Raw genomic sequence first — 18,880 nt, 5'->3', positions numbered from 1 at the left:
TGTGTGTGTATATATATATATATACACACATATATATATCAGGTATGCACTGTGCTTATGATTTATATTTCTGGTCCCTAACCATGGTAACGTATAGGAAATTTTTCAAAATATCCAAAAGCTTATAAATATATACTTACATAAAAGAAAAGTTCTGTACATTTCTATAGGAAAATATCTGACTTGGCTGTAGATAAAATTTCATAGTTGCTTGACATGTGTGTCTTAGATATTTCTTTAATTTAAAGTGTTAACTAGTTTACTCTTCCTTGAGCTCAAAATCACATGCAGTTTCTATATTTTGACACTTTTATTAAGCTTGTGACATGCCTGAACATGTACTCATATGATATCCGATTACACCAAAATATGCATGATAAGTAAATATAATATAAACTAAATAGCTAAATATAACATAAGCTAAATGCAGTAAATTATATACTACATTCTGAAATTCTTTTCTGGTTATCTTTAATTAGGGCAATATTTACTTTATTTAGCTATTCCATTTTTTTCACATATATTCTTTTGAGTTGACTAACAATATAGAAGCATGTAGCCTTTACAATGTATACCCAAGATATTACCCTTTCTCTATGAAATCTGGTGTTTAGAATTCCACTTACTGTATGGAGGGCAGAGGAGTTGAGAATTTCCTGGTACCAAGCATCACATTCTTAACACTTATGTAAAGTAAGAAGAAAGAAATTGTGCTTCTTTCTCAGAAACACCTACGGAGTAACTATAGCTTTTTAGGAAAGTCTGTTAATACAAGGCCTACCACGTGTGCCTTTTGAAATATTCCTTTCATTTACTTATGTATTCAACGACCCCCATAATTGATAAAAGTAAATTATTCATTTTAATGTAAATTAACAAAGAAAGTTCCACTGAAAGGTTTAAATTAAAGTTGATCATTTTGGTGGGGAAGAGGAGATAAGATCAGATTTTCTATTTCTATTATAATCTTTCTACATTTAGATCTTTTCTAACTTCTACTTTCCATTCAGTTACCTTCTTCCCCCTCCAAAACAACACATGCTCTTCAGGCCACTACTCAGAAATTCAGAGAGTTTTTACCTTGTATGAATTGCCTCCTTTTGTGAAACATAAAAAGTAACACAAATTTGCAAGACCTAGGAAGTGCTCCCTCTATGGGACTCTGAATAGACTTGAATATTTACCTCCAGGTTCTTATTTTCACTCTTTAAAATTTTTAGGCTTAGGTTCTCAAGGTCGATTTTCTAAACATCTTTAAGGCAGAACTGCACACAGACAGTGGCAAAAGTAACACACAGGTTAATAATGAACGTGCTGTTTCAAAAGCTTGAGTTGGATGTTAATCGTACGAAAATCTATAACGGCCTATTGTGAAAGAGTATTTGCCTGTGTTTGAAATTTCAACCCTCAAAAGTAAAGATTTAATAGTCAGCGGAACTAATTTATATTTTCTTATATTCTTTATCAGCTATGCAGTTCTGCTCAACCATATAACCCAACCCAAGCATAGGCAAATCACACAGGAAAAAGTTCAGGAAGCAGGCGAAATTTATCTTTTTATAAAAGCTTGTGCCTAAGGGAAATGCTCACACAAATACTCTGTGCCAAATAAGTTAGACATAAAGCACACTGATTTCCTTCGTCCCTCCATCCCACCGGGAACCACCGCTGTCCTGATAATCAAGTCAGTAGGGTGGGAAAATACCACTGTTTAAGAAATCTGGCTTCCATCAGCCTCTCTGTCAGGGAGAAATAAAGGAGACTCCCTCTCAGAAAGCAAGGGACTTGAATATGGCAAATGAAAATGGTAAAGCAGGGCCGGTCTGTAAAGAGAAAAGAATGAGGAGCTGAACACAAAGAAAAATCAGAGCTATGAGCGTTGCCACCGAGGTTTTTCTAAACAAAGAATTTTATGAAGCAGCTGAAGTTCCCTAGGAGAAAGACTCCACCCTACCCAGCTTCTGCAGCGACTTTTCCTTGCTCTGAAAGCTCCGGCCCACAGGACAGAACTCTTCTAACTAAAAGTGTCTTTAGTGCTCCCTTTTAAGCACTCTTCTTTAAACTTTCCCTCTCACATTAAGGCGAAAGGACGGATATGATCGTAGGGCTTTCCCAGGCACGGTAGCATCATCTTTCCAAGGGCAGAGAGAGAGAGAAGCTACAGATTCGCAGACAACCCGCCGTCTCAAGAGCCCTCTCCCAGGTGCAGATCCGGCAGCCCCCTCTCACACTTCCAGCCAGAACCTCCTCTTCCAGCTCGTCCTGAGGCTTAACATTCCACCTCTTTCCCAAACCGTGCAATAAACACCACAAGCAAAGCAGGCAGCGAACTCACCATCCTCGCCTTCGTCCTGGGCTTTTATTGAGACAGATTGCCCTAATAAAACAGTGAGAATGAGGAGAGGTCTTGCTTCCACCCAGTTTGCCATCATATCTAAATATTAGACATGTGGGTCCTCCCGGGAGTGCAGAGAAGCTTCTAAGGTTACTGTAGCACCATGAAGTCAGCGGTGGGCTCCTGTTTCAGCACCAGCCCCGGGGCAGCCTCGGCAAACCCCCTTTTTCAGCACCAGCTCCCGCACAGTCTGCGAAAACTTTTTTCAAGCGATGCAGCTTTAAATAGGAAGAATGCTGCCTCCACTTCTTTTCCTGCCCCTTTCAGCTTGTTCAGGCTCATAACCATCCAGTGTCTGCCAAGCAACGGCCTGATTGATGGTAAACAACCGAATCAGAACTCGCGGCTCACTGTGTGCCTTGAACTTTCCCTCCTTCATGTATGTTTTGAGCACAGATGGCGCTTAATAAGAGAAACAAACTTTTATTTCTCTTTTCTTTTATTTTGTTAAGGAAGCCTGTTAGAGGGAACGAGTCCTATGCGCCACTCCCTAACCCTTCCCCCAGACGCACACCCTTTAACGTTTCCACTGTGCATAGAAAAAGGTATTAGGGAGGGAACAGAGCCCTTTAGCCTGTTTTTTTGGCATCTAGATAATTCCGGGCTCTCTTCTCCACTTTAAACCTTAAAGGGCCATCTTTCAACGCTTTCTTTTGATGAAATACAAAGGACTCTTGTCCCTTTCTCAGATTCTGTGTCTTTCCCCATACTCTGGGAAGGGACTATTAGAATATAGCCCAGGGAAAATCCAGGTGAGAAAACTATTTCAGATAAATGGATTTGTGACACCTTGTACTAAGTTCCTCCTACAACTCCTGTGGAGGGGCCACATCTACAGATTCCTCTTTCCCCTCCGAAGGGACTATTAGAATATAGCCCAGGGAAAATCCAGGTGAGAAAACTATTTCAGATAAATGGATTTGTGACACCTTGTATTAAGTTCCTTCTACAACTCCTGTGGAGGGGCCACATCTACAGATTCCTCTTTCCCAGAAAGCTTTATTACATAGAAAAATAGTCTGTTAAGCTAGCATAGGGGCATGCAAAGAAGGTTACATTTGTGTGCCAGAAAGCTGGGTTCAGACACTGCATGTGCCACTCACCAATTTTGTAAATGTACACACAATCCTTTATCTCTGTGCACTCCAATTTTCTCCTTTCAAACAAGGGCTTTGCCCTGACCAGTGTGCAGGGTTTGGTGACACTAAAATGAGTAATGTGTTATTAGCTGAGCTCCAAATTGCAAAGAGCCACAGAAAGTAAGTAGATGGTGGTGCTATTAAGCCTAAAGCAGCGGTTCAGGGAACAGGGCACTCCCAGCTGCACGCACCTGCCTTTTCAGAGCAATAGCCACGAACTTCTGTGCTGTACCCATCTAACCAAGGTCTTAATGACCTTAGGGCATTCCATGCCATCTCAGAGAGCCCTAGAATCAGAATGAAAGCTCCACACCTCCCAGGTGGGTCAAAGATTCACAATTATTCGGCAGTGTCCAGTGTCCAGGTACTGGTACCCAGCTAAGCACTTCAGGGAGAGGACGACACAAAAGAAATGAAAGGCATGCCCATCATCTTGAAGGAACCTATATAAATGCTAAGAAAACAAATTTACATGAAACAAAGAAACATAAGCCAGAGGGCATAAGCACTGTGGGACACATCAAGCCCAACAGAAATTCTGAGGAAATTTCTAAACTGAGGTTAGGCCGGGGGGCTTTACCATCACTTGAGTTTTAGCTTTGAAGCTACAGTCTCTGGAGAAGTAGTCAAGGTCATCTTTCCAAGTCCTTTTTACCCTCCAGCTCTGTACTCTTCAGGGTAACCTGTCACCTAGACTTGTTTCACTGCAGTGACTTCCACCGCCACCACCCCACTCCCAGGGTGGCACACTCCACCACCTAAATGGGTTGAGTAAGAACCAAAATTCACTCTTCTGCTGATTCTTTTAATATCAAAGAGAAGCCAGGACTTGCAAACTATCCTGTTCATATTCGATGGGAGAGGCCGGAAAATAAATAAGTGCAGGAAAAATGTTGCTATTCTCTGAGCTTCCCAGCTCTAGTTGACAATAAGACCATTTGTAGATATCAACAGCCCCCAGACACCAAGTGCTTGGCACATTTTCAGGCAACTTGTGTAGAGTCTTTAATGAAGCGCAGCAATAATAGACATTTGTAGAGAATCTGAAACTCTCAGGGACTTTTTCTTCTTGGTTTTGGGGAGAGGACCAAAAGTCTTGCACATGTTAGACAGGTCTCCACTCCTGGGCTACATGCTACCTCTCCAGCTATCAGGCATTTTTTTAAAGGCAGGGTCCCCCTAAGTTGCCCAAGTTGATTTAGAACTTGAGATCCTCCTGTCTCTGCGTTCCAAGTAGCTGGCGTGTGCTTCTGCACCCAGATCTTAGAAATTCTTCTTCATGCTGGAGATACAAAGATGATAATAAGGTAAGATTGTAGAATTTGTAGTAGAGTCTGTGCACACCCTACTCAGTGCCTATTCAGATAAGCATCCTACTGTCTGTATTAAAACAGCTATTACCAGCTTATTAATACAGTTGTTTTACATTTTACTATAAACACAACTTGTATGTGAAATGTCAAAAACACAGTTCAACCTCTCACAGTTCCAGTCATGTCTGCTACCTGTCCATCTTACCAGAAGCTCAGCATAGGACAAGGTCATAGCAGAGGCTTCCATGCTGTGTTCTGACTTGTGAACTCCTAACAGCTACTGCAGTCGAGTCCTAAGTAGTGAAATATTTTGCAACTTGAGCTTTTCTTCCCTGTTTGCTTTTAGGGTCCTACATTCCAATTCAGAAAAGCCTAAAATGTACACAGCTGCTGGCCAGGTAATGCAGATGTAGTTGAATTTAGAGTAGAGGTTGATACTGTTTCTTAATCCTTGAAAAACTGATTGGAGACCTCAGTGCTGGAGAAAAGAGCTCAAAAATCTCACCCCATTCCCATGGGCTCCTCCCACTGGTTCACCCAGTTTAATGACATGTGTTTCAGTGGGTGGACTTTTTACCAATTCTCACAACGACCCTGGGAAGTTTGGGTTTTTATCCTGAAATTATATATAAAGAATTACGATTGAAAGAAGCTTACTTGCTGAGGGCCACTCAGCAAATAAGTGGTGAGTTGAGGATTCAATTTCAGCAATAGCTGACTGCAAAGTGAACATTCACACCAGGTCGGGTTGTTCTTGGCCCTATCATGCACCCTCCCTCCAGGCTCAGGAGGAGAGACTTCTCGGCACCTCTCAGGGTTGATCCCTTCCTCTCTTCTCTTGATCCCATCCCTTTAATCTCCTTCAGGGCATTACTCTTTCAGTGCACTCCCCCCATTTCCGCAGCTTCATCTCTGTTAGTCCTTTTTCTGCAGTCTGTCACCTGCTCCTTACCTTACCCTGTATTTTTAGAAAGGGAAGGGATGGCCTCCCTTAATTTCACATCTTCCGTAGTCTCTTTTTCCTTCCTCTCTTCCCTCCCAGTCATCCTTAGCGTCTGATGACCAGTGCTCTATGTTGCACTGCTGGAAGTAGCCTCTTTGCTCACAAACCCAAAGATCTTTCCTCTTTCCTCCCCAGAGGGTTTGATATTCTGATCACTCCTTCCTCTTACTGAAACCTTATCCTCCCATGGTTCCCTGGTCCCACACGCTCCTCTAAGCCACCTGCTTCAAGTCACATTTATTTTGCTAATCCTCTGGTTTTGCTCTCTGCAGTGACTTACCATCAGCTTCTTGTCTTGCTTGTCCATCGGGCTAGGCTATATTAACTATTAGATCCCTTGACTTTATTTCCATTTACATGTGAATGCCTCCCATTCAGGACTTCCCTTTGGAGCAGACAGATCTGTATTCCAAAAGACCTACTTTTATCATCTTCCTCTGGAAAGATCCCCAGACTAAGAATCTGAAATGGAACCATCACCTGCCAATCCTCCTTTATGCCAATTAATACTGCCATTAATTTCACCTAATCTCTAGGATCAGAAACATGAGAGGAGGGTCCTCCTTCCCCCTCGGTCTACATCCAGTTGATCACCAAGTCCTGTTGGTCTTCTTATCTATTATTCCCCTTCCCAAGACAAACAAACAAAAAACAAAACTGAAAACCAAGTACATGCAGGATATAGCATATTTTAAAATAATAATGTTGAATGCCTACTTCTTGATTCCATTTCCTACTTTCCTCTTGTTATCTTACATCTTTTTTTTTTTTTTTTTTTTTGGTACTGGGAATCAAACTCATGACCTTGCACTTGCCAGGCAGGTGCTGTGCCGCTGAGCTAAATCCCCAACCCTCCTCTTGTTATCTGATCTATAAGGAACAGATTTTCCCAGACATAAAGCAATTTCCTGCCTCAGAATTTTACTCAGGCTCTGTCCATTTTCTAAAGCAGCTGCCTCCCTAGTCTAATTAATTCCTTCCCTTAACAAATACTTATTGAGCAGCTAGTATCTGACAGGTTGAGTTGCTATTATCTGACAGGTTCTAGTTGAGGCCCTAAGGATACTGCTGATAGAATGAAGTTTATAACTTCGAGTGCAAAAATAGCAATAGGTAAGGAAATATGCAAAGAAGATAATTTCAGACAAGTACATGTCCTACAGAGACAAATAGCCTGTTCTCTTAGAGTTTCTCAGAGGTTAGTGGCAGGAGGAATGTTTCAGATAAAGCTATCCAGAACTCACATAAGGAGGTAATGGTGAATCAGAGACCTAATATTTGAAAAAGATTTATCACTGGAAAATTAGCAGGGGAAAGATATTCCAAGCAAAGGAAGCAGCACGTGTAAATGGTCAGAATATTACATTAGTTCTCTATTGCAGCCATAAAAATGACTTCTCAAGTGGCTAAAAACAGCACATATATGTTATCTTCCTACTTTTATATGTTGGGAGTCCGGCGTGAATATCATTGGGCTAAACCAAAATGTTAGTAGTGCTTTGTTCGCTTTTAGAAACTGAAAGGGAGGATCTGTTTCTTTGCTTTTAGCACTTCTAAAGCTTTTTGTGTCCCTTGTTTCATGGTCTTTTCCTCCACGTTGAAACTGACATCGTGTCTCCTGGAAAAACTTTGGCTATCTCCTCTTTATCTCTGTCCCAGCCAGAAAATTTTCTGTTTTAAGGACCCAATTGTCCACCCAAGGTGGACAATATTGGGTCCACCTGGATAATCCAAGATTTTTGACATTTAAGGTTCAAGAGATTAGGACATAGATATCTTTGGGGCCCTTATTTGCAAGGATCCCTTGGGTTCTTGCTGTACCCCCGGAAGGAACGGCAGCGAGAATGACAAAAAAGTAGACAAGAGACAAAAAGCTAGGTTCAGGTAGAGATCCTCTTTCTCCTGAGCTGAGAAGGGGAACTGCCCAAGAACAGTAGAACCTTTATTTATACCCTCAAGATGTTGATTAATTACAGCCCCTCTGCCCAGTAATCAATTAACGAGCTACAACGGCTTGTTTACACGCTTCAAGGAGCTCTTGTGTTCTCAAGCTGGCTTCATCCTATATGTGTACTGACTTTCCATCTTCAGCCGCTCCCAACAGTTATTGCTCCTACCAAAGTCAAAAATATGCTTTGTTGGTGTGAGAGTACTAGGGAAGCCATTTTAGCTAGCACAATATAAATGGGACAGAAGGTTTATCTTTTAGATCTTGAGGAGGAGCATATTTTTTTCCAATTGCAATAAAAATAAAGAGGCTTTTAACAGAAAAATGCCACACTCTAAGTTTCTGATCTTATAAAAATCTGAATGTCACATGACAAAGGTATTACAACAAGGAGAACATGGAAGTGGAGATCCCAGTTAGAGAGCACTTTTACTTCAGTACGAGATGGCAGTGACTTGAGTGAGGGAGGCAACTGTAGAAATAGATGAAAGTGGAGAGATGCAAGTTATGCTATAGAAATCAAATTTCTGAAGGATCAAGAAGAACAAGAAGAAAAGGAGAAGCTCCTTTCAGGGCGGCAATTGCCCTTTAGGGGAGGAAGATTCCACTGCCAACTAATAGATGACAAAATCAGCAGCACTCAAGCCTTCCCTCCTCGACAACCATCCTGCTCCTCAGAGAACCACCCAACATGTCTGTGTAGACCTCTCCAACATCACAATAAACTTCCGTGTCTGTTTTCCCTACCATATTAGAGCTCCCTAACATTAAAGACATTAGTTGGCTAATTATTCCCCATACTTATTTGTTGAGTGGATATTTTTCAGTAGATAATGAGCACACAGTGACTGTATGACCGTGAGAGAAATAGTAGTGAACATAAATAAAGACTATCCCAAGAGGCCGACTCTAAAGAATTAGGAAAATGATCATGTCTGTGAATGAAGTATCTAGGCAAGGAAGATAAACCGGCAACAGAGATCACAAAACTGATTAGGTGCATCTGTGCTATGAAATATACTATGAAACAGCAAACCACAGTTTTAAACAGCAAAAAAGACTGTTTATTGGGAATGTGTCCTCTTTCTGGCTGAAAACCACTGTGAAACAATTACATAACAAGAATGTGGCTCAAATGTATTAACTATGTGTCAAATACTGTGTAAGAACTTCATATATATTAGCTAAATCTATAAATCAAAGATATAAGTTGAGTGCTATATAATGTTTTCCCTGCTTTAGAGACAAGAAAGGAAACTGAGGCTCACAGAAGAAGCTAAATAACTTTCATCAGGTTGCACATCAATAAATTACTATATCCAGGTTTGGAACCCTTGCTACAAACTCTTTTCACTTAATAAAGAACTGAGGCTCAGATATATTACTGTATACAATGCTTAAGTTTTACCACTAATTTTTTCAGTAAGGAACAGCAGTAGAAGAATCAAAATGTGTTTGGCATATAAATAAATGTGTGCCAAATGATTTAATTTTCAGTGCTGTCTAAATCCAAACTTTATAGAGATGGTACCTCTACATGAATGTTTCTAATGGAAATATGTTTTTGAACATTTAAGCATATTTAAGAGATATTTCCTTTTGTAATAGAAAGTTTCACTTTGTTCTATCATTCTTACAATATGAAGCTTCATGCTGACATTCTTGCAATATGAAATCTCCATTTATTCTGAATAATTATACTTTGGCTCAGTCATATTTTTTAAAAGTTTGCACTTTTACATTTTAAAACACTATGGTATCTTCTAAGGCAATAAAGTCATATATAAATGTTATGGAGAGTTATAAAAGTTGCACTAGCCAAGATCATAAATAATTTAATAAATAATATAGGCAATTGCAGCATCCTACTCTTCACCTACTGGTTCAAGTTCACACATGCTCTGAGACTCACAATAACCCAATGAAATAATATTGGTATTGCTAAGTATACTTATTTTATATTGGGGATAAATGGCTAATGAGCAGTCACACAATAAAAAGAATGGCCTCAAATATGCTCCAGATACTAGCGCTCTATCCATCATACTTTATAATTACAATAGAACTCAAATTTTACTAACTAGGATGGTAACTTCAAAAAGCCTATAGAAATGTAGTGGTTATAAACATAAATACTGAAGCCAGACTGACAAAATCCAATGCTTGTCCCACCACCTACCAGTTGGGTGACCTGGGAAACTATATGTCTTCTCTTTGCCTCAGTTTCCTTATCTGTGAAATGGGTATAATAATATCACCTACCTTATTGGGTTGTTATGAGGATTATTAAATGAGTTAACACTTGTAAAGTTCTCAGAAACATTTCACATACATTAAATTTAATACATTAATCAAAGATATGGGATAAGTACTATTTTCCCTGCTTCATAGATGAAATATTATATTAGTGCTGGTGAAATAAAAATAAGTGTAGTAGGGCTTCTTTTAAGAATGTGTAACTTTTTATGTGTTTAAAATTTCACCGTTAAAATTTACTTAAAGATAAAAAGGGAGTAAAAACAGGAAGCTTAATCACCTGTCACGTGTGATCCACTCACTGTCTCACTCCATTATGTTCCTTAATATTATGGTTATTGAGGTGTGGTGACAGAGAGGTAACACCCTGAGGTGTATGTCTCTTTAATTCTCACGATGCCATGCAATCATGTGACCACCATCACCACTGGTAGGACATCTTCTTTACCTCAGAGGTTCCTGTCTTTGGAATCTATCCTTTCCTTCCACCCCAACAATGACAATAACAGTCTGATTTTTGTTCCTGTACTTTCCCTTTCCAGAATAGTAAATAAATGGAATCATACTCTACACAATCTTCTATGTCTGATTCCAAGGTTCATCCATACTATCCCTATGACTTGGTAGTTTATTTATTTTTTTAAGAGAGAAGAAAATAATAAAGACAATACAGAATTTCAAAACAAGATGATAGAAAGTTAACAATGGTTATTATATCACATATTGTTATCTTCAAAGTAGTTGAAGATTACCAGATATAGACATGCAAAATTGATCAAACAGTATAAGCACTAACTGTTCCTTTCAAAGAACTAGTAGAAATTAGTAGTGCAAATATCTCACAGTTTTGAAATCTATTCTTTTATTCATACCCATTAATCCTGTATGTATTTTTAAGCATAGTAAATCCTCAAGCATGGAGGAGTGTTTGTGTTGGAATAGACAATTCTCTGTACTAAAATGAGGGCCCATGATTCAGGGCTTCCCTTGAGGGAAACTTTCTAGATGGCAGAAGGAGGTTCAGGGTACAAAGGGGAAATTGTCCAGAAGCTCACTGACACCAGAGGCCACCGATACCATCTGAGTGCGCTATGCTCCATGTCTGCTTACAAGAAATTAAAGTCCTGAAAGTCTCAACTTTTTCTCAACAAAGTAAGGAGTCATTCTCCCATCAGGCTCTGAGCTCTGGCTCTGCTCAGCTGGTGATTACGTGCAGGTTAGAGGTCCAAAACAACTGTCTTTTTCCAGCATGGAGAGGCCCATGGAAGGCAGCCATGCCATGTAATATATCTTGTCATAAGTCTGTTTGTATCATGCACAATATTTCAATATTTCCTAAGTATTTTCCAGAAAACTACCCTTCCTTGCCCTGTTAGTAACTTCAGTTCTATTTTACAAAGCTATGAAGCTGCATTTTTGAGAGGAGATATAAGATGATTTTGTAAATTGGCTGTAGAAAAACGATAGAACCTTATACAAATCTGCAACTTCAAATGTCATTTTTCTTGGTGTTTTAGTTTTACATTCCATATTTGTGTCTGATGGTTAAGTAAAAATAATCATATAAAAAAAATCATATGTCAGAAGCATTTAATACTAAACTTTTGGAAACTAATTTTTAGATAATCTGTGAGTTAAAAAAATTCATCTTTATCTTCTTTTCGCTGATATAGAGGGGTCAAAAAGGAAGTGAGGTCAAGTCTCAACTGATGCCAAAAAGCAGAGACTTCATCTCAGAATTCCTACCAACACAATCCTATATAGTGTGTAAGTAGTGTAACAATCATTGAAAATCTAAAATGACACTATTGGTTTAAAACATAAGATGCATTTCAGTTATAATTTCTATTTGAATATTTTCAGATAATCAATTAAATTAGCTTGGTATAAATGTCCAAATGTACATCAAAATAAATTGGGGCACAATAATTGAATTCTGAATTATATATTAAAATATAGTCACAATATACCCAAATTTTTCTGTATTCTAAACAACATAAGGACAATGGCCCATTGATTATGGTGCTTTAAAAATCCATGAAAAATATTCAATATCACTGGCCATTTGAGAAACGTAAATTAAACCAACATCACAATTCCATCTCACTCCAGAAAAATTGGCTACCATCAAGAAGTCAAGCAATAACAGATGCTGGTAAGGCTGTGGGTAGAAAGGAGTCCTTCTTCATTGCTGCAGGAACTATAAACTGATACCACCACTATGGAAAGCAGTGTGGAGATTCCTCAAAAAGCTAGAATAGAAATTGCATTGTCCCAGCTATTCCCCTTGTACATATCTTCCCCCGCAGAGAGTTAAAAACATCACACCACAATGATGCATGTGTACCTATGATTATTGCAGCACGATTTGTAATAGCTAAATCTTGGAATCAGCCTATACGCCCATCAACAGATAAATGGATAGTGAAAATGTGGTACTAATGCACAATGGAATATACTCTCCTATTAAGAAACGTAAACTCAGAGTATTTGTAGAAAATGGACGTATCTTGAGACGGTAATATTAAGTGAAGTAAGTGAGACACAAAAGCTTAAATGACATATGGTTTCCCTTATATGAAAAAATTTAAGAGGAAAGAGGAGAGAGAAAAAAGGTCATTATATTCTAAGTATGCTTTGTGTTGTTGGCTTCTGGTTTTCCTCTAATATGGTGAGTAGCTCACTTGGCAGGATTTACATTTCTTTGGAGATGTTAAGATCTTTATTGTGTTATGCGAAAAGTCTGTTTTGAAAGACAATAAATTCCCAGAACAGGTAAATCTATGAGGATAGAGAGTGGCTCAGTGGTTGCCTAGATTTAGTGGGGAGGCGTCAGGAGGTAATAGCTAGTAAGTGGAGGGTTTTGATTTGGGATAACAAAAATGACCTCAGTTTCACTGTGGTTATAATTGTAAAACTCTGTCAACGTGCTAAAATGTATTGAATCTTACATATTAAGTCTGTAAATTGCATAGAATGCAAATTTATTTCAATAAAGTTGTTTTAAAATTTTAAAAAAGAAATTATGAAAAATCTTTATATTTATCTGTCCTATTTAATTAAAACATCTACACAACCTTATATACATAAAAATTGGTGAAAGAACAATTCATAAACCTGGTTTTAAGTACATTCTTAAAATTCTTCCATCCTCATAAATCTGAGTCCTCTTTGACACCTAAAAATATAATAATCAAAACCTCATGTAATCACTTACTGCAGAAAGATATGTATTATTCCTAATGCACAGGAAATTCTAATACATATTTCACTCACTAGTTGGAGAGTGCACTGTTTTAATTTACTTTTAACATGAGTAATATCATCTCATGAGATTCTGAGAAACACATGGATCTTATTTTGTTCCTTTACAGCGACTTACTTTTGTTTTCTCTGGAATAATTGCAATCATAAAATATTGTTGGATGAATGAGATTTTATACATGTGCCTTGTCAACCCTCTCAGCATTATCTCCACCTTCATGACTTTGGAATCAGAGGAAACTTGAAAATTGTGGAGCATCTGAAATCTCTTTTCCATAAATATAATATGTCTCTAAGACAATCAAGAAATTCTTAAAGCTGTGGAATTTTTCATCTTGTTAACCTACTGAAGTTAAATCTATATCCATTTATTTGTAAGAAGAGAACTAATTCATGCTTTATGTTCATTCTTTAAGGTCTATCAGTCGGTTGCTGAAGTCATAAAAGACTTAATTTCCTACATTCTGGATTGTCCTAAATTGTTTTATGAATCCGTAGAGATTTTCAAAATGCTTCAATTGCTTCGAACAGGGAAACCATCAGTAGCAGAGAGAATGAAGAACTTACTAAACTCCTAAGGCATGAGCACCAGTCACCCCACCCTTGTCTCAAATACACTTTGCTCATCCCGATATGCTCATCCTACTTAAGGAAGGGGGAGGGGCTCCAGTGTAAAAAGTTTCATTCAGTGTAATGCCCATTATTGAGAGATTACTCTGAGGATAAAAATATACTGAGGACACAGATTTAGTTTGTGAATGGCTTAATGCATTTGGTGACAATAAATGTAATCACTGATAGCCGTAATACATATAATACAAACATGAGTTCTAGCACGGAAGTACACAGAACAGTGGAAGAACAGAGTAGGGTAAAACGACTTGTAGTTATGAGAAATATGGAACACGATAGTGAATTTAGAGAAATTAAGCAGAACTTCAGCAACTGGGTTGCATATATTCCCGCAAGGATTGGTTGAAGGGAGGTAAGGGAAGCCACAAAGAAAAGCAGGCAGGTTGCTAAAACAAATTGTTAGTAGCCTAGAAGGGTTAAATACTAAGCCCATTGACACAGCAAAGTGATGGAATACAAAAATTTCAGAATTCTACAGGTACAAGAAATAGGAAAAATTTCCAGGAAAAACCGTAAGAACTAATTTCAATAAATCCCAACCTTAACAATATTTTCACTTTTACAGGTCTTACTGGTGTTACATGGTAATTTCTATATTAACTGTTATATAGCAGGGCATTATCTTCTTAAATTATTTCACTGAGCTGCTAAGTTATTGAACTGGATTCTCCATAGTGATTTATCACCAGAGAGGCAGAGAAAGACATCAGTAATATCCCGTATCTTCACTCAAATAGGCAAAAGAAATGTATTTCCACTACTCTGTGTGGTTTTATTCTTGTAGAACAACACCCATATCTTGGCTTCCAAAAAAAGACATAACTCAAGAAAAGATGTGGTTGGATCTGGAACCATACATAGCTTTAAATTCACCTGACCCATAGCAACCTCATTCCTTCTTCCTGGCTCACTCCAAAGTGGTCACCCCCTTGACCAGCCCCAGTGAACATAGCAAAGAGCAGTGGAAAACATGCATAATTTCCTCTTTTATCTAAGCCTGTGATGTTACTAAAACTTTAGAATAGTTAAGAAAATAAAAAGAATTCTTATCGTATTCCCTATAATGGTTTGAGCAATCTTTCATTCTTACATCTGGTAATCTGATCAATGTAGTTGAGGATAGTGATATGTAATGTAACAACCACTGTTGATTCGTATTATTTTGTCTTGAGACTCTCTATCACTTTGAATGTTCTTGCTTTGGTTTGTTTATGTTTGTGATACTGGTATGCTGCTACTGTTCTGTTTCTTTGTTTGTTTGTTTCTCATGTACTACTCTCTTTAAAATAAAAAAAAAGAAAAATATAGCCTTAAATTCCACATCTTGAAGAAAGGGAGAGGAATACCAAGGATAATCGAAGAAACTTCAGGTGGAAAAATAAAAATGAAAATTTATTTTGTGTTGTTAAGAACTTCATATGTGATATCTCAAAAAGAATTGTTCTGTGGAATAGTATGTCTGATAGGAGGATGCTGGAGAACACGACCTCTGGTCCTGGGACCACATCTCACTGACTCCTTTACACAAGAAAAGCCCCAGAGGTCTTCAGAGCCCAATTCCTCACGTGTAAAATGGAATAGTGAAAACCTCTTTTGCATTTTCTAGTATTGCTACTGGAACTGTTCTTGAAGGAGGTGTTTAAATAAGATAACTTAAATCACAAATGATCATTTTTATTTGTTAGCAATACACAATGTAATACGTAAGTCAAATGGACTTTGAGGAGGACCTTATTCAATTCTACACTTAAGAATGGACTGTACGGCTTTTGGAATTTGTTTTTGGCCATTAAAATTGCATTTCACTGGGTGAGAGGACAAGAGGAGTGAGCAATGAAGTGTTTCGTGGCTTGGCAGCATTCCCGTCAAATTCCCAACCTCAGAGAGCGTTTCCAAACTGAGCACTGATCTAATAGGATGAGCTGAAAGGAGAGCAAAGTTTGGAGGGAAGGAATAGTAAGGGAGACATGGTCTGATATCTGCTTGGAAAACACACACACCGAGATTGTCTACTCGCTTAAAAGTAATGTGAAAAATAAAAAATATTCCTCTACCATGTGTGACCACAAAGCTTCAGATAGGATCACTATAGAAAAGATTTTTTATTAAACAAAGAAAAGGCAAAACTGTGGCATCCCACATTTTGTTTTGCTATAACACAGAACTTCCACAACATGCATTGAATTTTCTCAAATACCGTGAGGTAAAAATTTCATTTCTCAGATGATTAACATTTGGTTCACAGAGATTAAGTGACACAGAAAAGTTACACAAGTAGTAATCAAACCACTCAGGATTCAAAGCCAGATCTGACTTCCAGTTCTCTCTCTAGTCCCCTGAAGGGTCTAAGCACTCCTAGATGCTTAAGTCTGTAAGTTCCCCCTTTTCCAAATACATATCTGTATAAGGCCAGAGTGTTGTATAAATTTTACCACAACAACATATGAAAGCAGGTGTAATATGAGTAACCAACTGAAAGCAGGTGTAAATATGAGTATTTTGCTGTATTCTATTAAGCAAGACATTAAAGGAATTTTCAGAAATGTAAAGTAATGGCACCAGTCTCGTCAATTTTTTGCTTTGGTAAATATATTTTCATAAAAAAGCATTTTTTGTGTTCACATGTAATGGTTATATTACTGTTATTTCAAATTAATTAACCTTTATCATGTTCTTACTACTAATTTTGATTAAAGAAATGCAGAGTGAAAAAACAACAATAGATGTAATCCACAAAAATTTTAATTAGAGTCCTCAAGAATTGTAGGAGGGCAAAGAGTTACCAGAGACCAAACCAGAAGCCTGAAAAACACTGCTGTACTCCATGGGCAAGTGTATTTGTTTCACATCTACATTTTTAATATAGTATTGAATATTTAAGTTAGAAAAGTATCACATGTTCTTCCATCCACCTGTAGAAAAGGGAAAATGCAGAAAATAAAAGGAAAATGATGTCACTAGAAAACCCCAATATAATCATTGCTGAACATTTACCTTTACTTCTCCTCGAAGACATCTTCATCTCAGAATGTGTCTTACATGCAACATCTGCACGATATGGTGCTCTTCGTCTGACCAGCACCATAGGATCAGTATTTACGCCTATTGCCACAGACTTTATGTACAAGTCTTTTAATGATTGCATGGTATTCTACCGTGTGTCCAGCTATCACTTATTTAGCCTTGCTTTACTATTAAATTCTTAAACTGTGTTCCAATTTAGGGCATTATAAATAAGAGAACGGGGAGGGTGTTCCTAGAGAGATTTTCTTAGTTTCTGAGTGGTAGATGAGAGCACTGAAGCCATTCATAGGCCTTGCTGTGGTTAGGAAAGGCTGTGTTCAAGCTGTTAAATTTGCTTTAAAAGAATAGTTTTACTTATTTATTTGTTTGTTTTATAACTGCTGTTAAACTTTAAACAGGTGGACTATGAATAGCAAAAGAGAAACATGGTAGAAAACACCTTTTTTTGAAGAAATCTAATAATATAAGCAGGGTAGGCATTTTGCAGGAAAGACAGGAGGAACAAAAAAGGAAAAATTGTTTCTCGTTAACAAATGAAGATGTATATTGACCATAGCTTGTTACTAAACACTTTCATAGTAACATGTCTGAGAAGTCCATTAAATTATCCAAAAATTACTTTTGAAATAGCAAAATGAGAAACAGATTCAGAGTGTAAAAATCCACACTTTTCCCCACCCTTGTAGAAGATACAAAGTTGCCTTTTGGAGAGGCATAGAAAAATAATAAATAATAACTATTAGAAACATCAGGCCATCTTTTCTTATTTTGATAGAAATAGGAAAATTTTTCAGAAATACTTTGGATTCTAACTTAAGAAGTAAGAGAAAATTATTGATTTTTACTTTCAGAGCAATTCTACTCTTACAATCTATAATTTTTTTCTAATTTATAGTTTTTGTCAATGATTTTATGTACTCATTCAATTACAAGAATATTGTTTCTTCCTTTAACTCTTACTAACTTGGATTGTTACCGTTCTGTCCATTACATGTGGTTGATTACCATTACTTATCCTTTCACATAGCTATGCATTATCTCTTCAGTAAACTGCGGGAGAAGAATCATGATGAATGACACCATAACCACAGCATGAGACTTAATGTAGAGTTTACCCAAGCATTTTCTTCTCTTTAAAGATCTGGAACAGCCCACAAAGTTCTCTTGTTTCAAGTTTATCCAGTCACTAAGCTGTACTTCAGCTGATCAAAACATAAAATAGCCAGAACTCTAGAAATTCAACTGATCAAATATATACAATTCAAAGTCTGAGCTTTATACCATACAGCTAAAGAGAATTTTCTACAGTTTGAATATTTATCCTGAGGTAATTTATTCCCAAAGGAAACAACTCAGAAACAATGAGCTTATCCTCTGCACCACCATATTGATTCCTCATCTTTCCATGCATATTTCTAGGCCCCAAAGGCTGACCAGTACAGGTCACATTTCTTGTCCTCTTGCTTCTTGTTGGATCTGGTCAATAGAAAGCCCAATGGGGGATTAGAAGGGGGAAGAGAATTAAGTTTGGGCATTTATTCTCCTTATGCTCTGTTGCTAGTCTGTGTTGCAGTCCAGGGAAGGGGCTTTCATCTTAAACCTACGTGCCTGCCAGTTTCCAATACTTGCTCTGCTTTGTTCTTCCAAGCCTAGGTATGATAAAGGCAGGCTCTGAGTACTTCACAATTCATTGTTGATTTTACTTCACTGGCATAGATAACAAATGTGATGATATAAATAATAAGATCACTAAATAATTCAAATTAGAGAGTTGTAGAACAGAAGAGAGAGAAAAAGATGAAATGTATTGTTTCATATCTTTCATTGCTCAGAGTCATTAGATATTAAAAACAAATATGGAATTAGAGGGCTCTTAACTTCAAACTAGTAAAAAATACATGGGGA

The 18,880-nt window shown here is 37.6% G+C and overlaps 1 protein-coding gene across 1 annotated transcript in view; it reads right to left on the bottom strand.

Annotated features, from left to right (window-relative positions):
- Col5a2 (collagen, type V, alpha 2) overlaps positions 1-2,744 on the bottom strand; it is a 141,428-nt gene extending 138,684 nt beyond the window's left edge. The window contains exon 1 of the mRNA XM_005373323.2: positions 2,336-2,744. Within this exon, the coding sequence (XP_005373380.1) occupies positions 2,336-2,432 (97 nt within the window). The 5' untranslated portion in view covers positions 2,433-2,744. The remainder of the gene's footprint in view (positions 1-2,335) is intronic.
- Between the last annotated feature and the right edge of the window lie 16,136 nt (positions 2,745-18,880).

This window comes from Chinchilla lanigera, unplaced genomic scaffold, assembly GCF_000276665.1.
Source record: "Chinchilla lanigera isolate Chin_1 unplaced genomic scaffold, ChiLan1.0 scaffold00002, whole genome shotgun sequence".
In the NCBI taxonomy this organism is placed as follows: domain Eukaryota; kingdom Metazoa; phylum Chordata; class Mammalia; order Rodentia; family Chinchillidae; genus Chinchilla; species Chinchilla lanigera.
The sequence above is the reverse complement of the archived record's forward strand: the minus strand, read 5'-3'. Positions and strand labels throughout refer to the sequence as shown.